The sequence below is a fragment of the Cucurbita moschata genome, unplaced genomic scaffold (assembly GCF_002738365.1).
Source record: "Cucurbita moschata cultivar Rifu unplaced genomic scaffold, Cmos_1.0 Cmo_Scf00068, whole genome shotgun sequence".
Taxonomy (NCBI): Eukaryota; Viridiplantae; Streptophyta; class Magnoliopsida; order Cucurbitales; family Cucurbitaceae; genus Cucurbita; species Cucurbita moschata.
In genome coordinates, this window is record NW_019268584.1 from 524,352 (window position 1) to 529,909 (window position 5,558).

Sequence of the window (5,558 nt, forward strand, 5' to 3'; positions counted from 1 at the left end):
TCTAAGGCACCAAGTTCCACCCTAGAAAGAATAATAGGTCACCACGGTAACTGTAGGTAGCCCGTTAGGGTTGAGCAGTGAAGATAGTGTCATCAGAACCTCCACTTCCCTCTCTCCTCCGATACCATACCGTCGAGACAGAGCTCCGGTACGGTGATCGTTGAGCTTTGCAGATCCGGATAGGGAAGCGTGACAGGTGCCCAGACCTAGTGGTGATAGCTAAGGGGTTTTCTGAACATGACTCCTGAGCCGTAGAAACTCGTCCCTGAGCGGGGGACGTGGAGCCACTTAGGGTAACTCAGTAGCTGACCGGCACATAGGGGGTCGCACCCCGCTTTGTGGATGTATGGTCCCGTGTGAGGGTCGTCAGTTAACCTCCACGGATGATGTTCAGAGAGAGAGTCACGTATTCGGATCCAGCCATACGATCCCCTCAGATTTGCTTATGAGGTCGCGCCTCACCTCAGGACGCTGATCATTTCACTGCATAAGATGGGCAAGCCTCTTATGATGCATAAAAGAGTTGTAGCTTAGATCACCCTGCATAGAAACCCGAGAAAGACGGTGGTTACCTACCAAGATAAGGATGCGAAAAGAGCCTACAAGTAGGCTACTTACTGAGTATTCTTTTATACTCATTCCTTTCTACTCTTTTTTTTTCAGGCGAGTGAGGCCAGGGATCGAGGCGGGAATGCATGCTGAATCTTAATGCCACAGAGGAGTGTCCCGGGGCGTCTAGGAGTCTGTGCATAATTTTGTTTAGATTTGTCATGCATTGTTTTGTAAACCGCTTACTTACTATTCATATTTGAACACCTTGTTTTGGATTTTAAACCTCCTTCATAATTGTTAAAGTTTCTTTTTGTGAAATCTCGTTTCTCTATTGGTTCTTACACGATTTCATTGCATAGTCTGTTGGTCCGGCTCTTAATTTCGAGATTCAAATTTTGGGCTGTGACAGTTTGGTATCAGAGCCTGGTTTTAAGGTCCTGTAGACATTAGGTTGTAGAGTCTTGTATCTCTGTGGCTTAAGTTTCGACACGCTCCGCCGCGACCTGGTAAGTTCTCTGATAACTGAGAAATAGGAAGACTTGAGTTATATGCTATTGGATCTAAGACGAGGATTAAAATATTAAGGATGTGCTTCTTTGAATTAGGCACAATGAGAACGCATTTTTGACTCACTCCCCTCTGTTGTCAGATAATGGCGCCTAAGAGAGGAGGAGATTACCTTGGGCCTGGTCCTAGGAGGGGCAGGAGAAGGGTCGAAGAAGACCCAAATCTTCATTTCCTCGAGATGGAGCAACACCCACCTCTAGAGGAGAACCCAGAACTGACCTCGGATGAGGAACAAACGCCGCCACCGGCGCCCGTGCCGAGGCGAGCTAGAAGGAAGGCCGAGCCTCGAGTTATTCTTGAGACTGCTCCTCAGGATCAGGAACCTGAAGAAGCTCCACCAGCGCCAGCACCGATTCCTGTGGTGCCTGCTCAGTCGACGACGACAGTTTCAAGGGATGAGTTTCAGGCTTTCATGAGAGCCACCATGGAGACTCAGGCACAGATGGCTCAGATAATGCAAACTCTAGCGACAAACCAGACCACTGTGCAGGGGACGAGTGATCCGGGCACGACTATAGAGTCCCGTTATTTGAAGGACTTTCAGAGGTATAAACCGCCAACTTCGACGGGGGTAAGATGGACCCAGTTGCAGCTGAGGTTTGGCTGGAGGCTGTAGAGACAGCTTTTATATACATGAATTGTCCTCCTGAATATCAAGTCCATTGTGGGACTTACATGCTGAAGGGCGAAGCCCATTTTTGGTGGAAAGGTGCACAGAGGGCCATTACACCAGAGGAAGGGTATATTTCTTGGAACCAGTTCAAGGAAGCTTATCTATGTAAATATTACCCAGTGGTTGCCCGACACAAGTGTCAGACAGCATTCCTAGAATTGAAACAGGGGGACAAAACTGTTGAGGATTATGATCTGGAGTTTAATAAACTGGCAAGGTTCTGCCCTGAGTATGTCAGTAACGAGAAGATGAAAATTGATCGTTTTATCGCTGGTCTCCGGATAGAGCTTCAGGGTCCAGTTTTGGTACAAACAACTTCAGATTATGCTGTAGCCTTGAGAGTGGCAACAGTGATGGATATGCCACGGCAGGTGGCAAAGCAAAATGTGCCAGTGGTGACCACTCAGAATGCCTTTGGCCAACGAAGAAGGCCTAACAGAAACTCTTTTAGATCTGACAGACAGCCGCGAGGACGTTTTGAACGTCGGGGTAGAGCCCCAGAGTATAACAGACCTGAATGCCCTAATTGTAAGAAATATCACGAGGGAGAGTGTTTTGCTGGAACAGGAGGATGCTTTGGTTGTGGCAAGCCAGGCCATCGCATAGCTGACTGCCCTCATAAGAGAAATCATGAGGGAAACAGACCTGTTGGACAGTATCAGAGGGGTCGTGGAGCCACACAGCAAGCTCGAGCTGTGGTCCACGCTATCACGACTAGGAAAGCAGAAGAGACTGACGCAGTGGTGACAGGTACACTACCTATCCTTGATCACCTAGCATTTACGTTATTTGATTCAGGTACTACCCACTCATTTATTTCTGAGGGGTTTGTGAAATCTGCAAACCTAGAACTAGAATCCCTAGAGATTCCTCTTACTGTGTCTACACCAGCAAATGAAGCAACTAAATGCTTGACTGCTACCCATAGGGTTAAGGGTGGTAGTGTGATAGTTGCAGGGCGAAAACTTGTAGCATCCTTGATTGTTTTGTGTATGCAAGACTTCGACGTGATCCTAGGGATGGATTGGTTGGGCGAGAATCGAGCCCTCATCGATTGCGAAGCAAGAAAGGTAACCTTTAGGCCCCTGATAGGAGAGAACTTTGAATTCAAAGGGGATATATCCAGAAGCACCCCTAGGGTCATCACAGCGTTGAAGGCTAGAAAAATGTTGAATCAGGGAGCCTGGGCAATTCTGGCTAGTGTGACAAAAGTCAATAAGACCAGTCTAAAGGTATCCTCTGTTCCTGTGGTTGGGGAATTTGAGGATGTATTTCCAGAAGAGCTCCCAGGGTTGCCCCCTAATCGAGAGGTAGATTTTGTTATTGACCTCGAACCAGGGACAACACCGATATCCAAAGTGCCATATAGAATGGCACCTGCAGAGCTTAAGGAGCTAAAGATACAGTTACAAGAACTTTTGGACAAGGGATTCATACGGCCTAGCGTCTCACCTTGGGGAGCCCCGGTGCTATTTGTTAAGAAGAAAGATGGAACTATGCGATTATGTATAGATTATAGAGAATTAAACAAAGTCACAATCAAGAATAAATATCCTCTCCCAAGGATAGATGACCTGTTTGACCAATTGCAGGGTGCAACGGTGTTCTCTAAGATCGATCTGCGATCAGGGTATCACCAGATGAGAATCCGAGAGGAAGACATACCTAAAACAGCTTTTAGAAGTCGCTATGGACATTATGAGTTCATAGTCATGTCTTTTGGATTAACCAACGCTCCTGCAGTGTTTATGGAGTTGATGAACCGAGTGTTTAAGGAATTCTTAGACACCTTCGTGATTGTGTTCATTGACGACATCTTGGTGTATTCTAAGTCTGAAATGGAGCACGAGGGACACCTGAGGAGGGTATTAACTCTACTGAGAAACCATAAGTTGTACGCCAAATTTTCGAAGTGCGAATTTTGGCTGCAGGAAGTGGCTTTTCTTGGACACGTGGTATCCAGTCAGGGGGTAACTGTGGATCCAGCTAAGATTGAAGCAGTCTTGAAATGGCCTAGACCAACCACGGTCACTGAAGTAAGGAGTTTTCTGGGTCTAGCAGGCTACTATAGAAGGTTTATAAAAGATTTCTCAAAAATGTCTGCAGCGTTGACACAATTAACCAAGAAGGGAAAACCTTTTATCTGGACTCAAGAGTGTGAACAGAGTTTTCTAGAACTAAAGAAGAGGTTGGTCACTGCGCCTGTACTTACAGTGCCTGACGGATCAGGCGGACTTGTGGTGTACAGCGACGCTTCAGGAAAAGGGCTAGGTTGTGTACTCATGCAAAAGGGCAAAGTGATAGCCTACGCCTCTAGGCAGCTGAAAGAGTATGAGCGCAACTACCCCACCCACGATCTGGAACTAGCAGCCGTGGTTTATGCATTGAAAACCTGGCGTCACTACCTGTATGGAGAGAGAGTTCAAGTGTACACGGACCATAAGAGCCTCAAGTATTTGTTTACACAAAAAGAGCTCAACATGAGACAGCGGAGGTGGTTAGAACTAGTTAAGGACTATGACATTGAAATACTTTACCACCCTGGAAAAGCTAATGTAGTGGCGGACGCCTTGAGCAGAAAGACAGCCCACACATCTGCTCTGATCACGAGGCAGAAGTACCTACAGGATGAGATACAGAGGGCTGGAATAGAAGTCTTGGATAGGGGCATTACCGCTCAATTAGCGCAACTGTCGGTCCAACCCACCCTCAAGAGACGTATCATTGAAGCTCAGCGAACTGATACGCACCTCAGTAGGATCTGGGGTCAGCAAGAAACTGAGAGACCGAACGGATATTCAGTCTCTTCTGAAGGGGGTTTGATGTGGCAGGACCGATTATGCGTACCTCGGGATGAGAAGATCCTACAAGAAATCATGACTGAGGCACACAACACGTCCTACACGTTCCACCCTGGTAGTACTAAGATGTATCAAGATTTGAAGTGTAGTTATTGGTGGCCAGGAATGAAGAAGGATGTGGCTGAGTATGTGAGTCGGTGTTTGACCTGTCAGCAGGTAAAGGCCCCGAGACAGCGACCAGCAGGGTTGTTGCAACCGTTGAATATCCCGCAGTGGAAATGGGAGGAAATAAGCATGGATTTCATCGCGGGCCTACCAAAGACTCGACGAGGCTTTAATGTCATCTGGGTCATTGTGGACAGATTGACTAAAGTGGCCCACTTTATACCCGGTAGAGCTACTTACCGAGTGGACCAGTGGGCCCGGTTGTATGTTAAGGAGATAATCCGCTTGCATGGCGTGCCGGTGAACATTGTGTCTGACAGGGATGCTAAGTTTACTTCTAACTTCTGGAAGGGGTTACAGAAGGCGTTGGGAACGCAACTCAAGTTCACTACAGCTTTCCACCCTCAGACCGATGGGCAAACCGAGAGACTTAATCAGACCCTAGAGGATATGTTGAGAGCGTGTGTAATAGACTTTGCAGGTTGCTGGGACGAGCACCTGGCCCTCATGGAATTTGCCTACAACAATAGTTACCAGGCAACCATCCAGATGGCACCATTCGAAGCTCTATATGGGCGGAGGTGCAGGACCCCTATATTCTGGGAGGAGGTAGGCAGGAAACAGTTGTTGGGGCCGGAGTTGGTACAGACTACCAATGCAGCGGTACAGAAAATCAAACAGAGGATACTCTCTGCACAAAGTCGGCAGAAGAGTTATGCAGACTCTCGTAGGAAAGACCTCGAGTTTGCAGTGGGTGATCACGTCTTCCTGAAGGTAGCCCCCATGAGGGGAGTGCTAAG

At 47.5% G+C, this 5,558-nt stretch overlaps 2 protein-coding genes across 2 annotated transcripts in view; both read left to right on the forward strand.

Moving 5' to 3' along the window:
* LOC111437893 overlaps positions 1-834 on the forward strand; it is a 6,775-nt gene extending 5,941 nt beyond the window's left edge. The window contains exon 2 of the mRNA XM_023075964.1: positions 664-834. Coding sequence (XP_022931732.1) covers positions 664-671 — 8 coding nt within the window. The 3' untranslated portion in view covers positions 672-834. The remainder of the gene's footprint in view (positions 1-663) is intronic.
* A 370-nt stretch (positions 835-1,204) lies between these two features.
* Positions 1,205-5,558, forward strand: part of LOC111437896 — a 75,405-nt gene continuing 71,051 nt past the window's right edge. Inside the window, exons 1-2 of the mRNA XM_023075966.1 lie at positions 1,205-1,690; positions 1,804-5,552. Of these exons, the coding sequence (XP_022931734.1) occupies positions 1,205-1,690; positions 1,804-5,552 (4,235 nt within the window). The remainder of the gene's footprint in view (positions 1,691-1,803; positions 5,553-5,558) is intronic.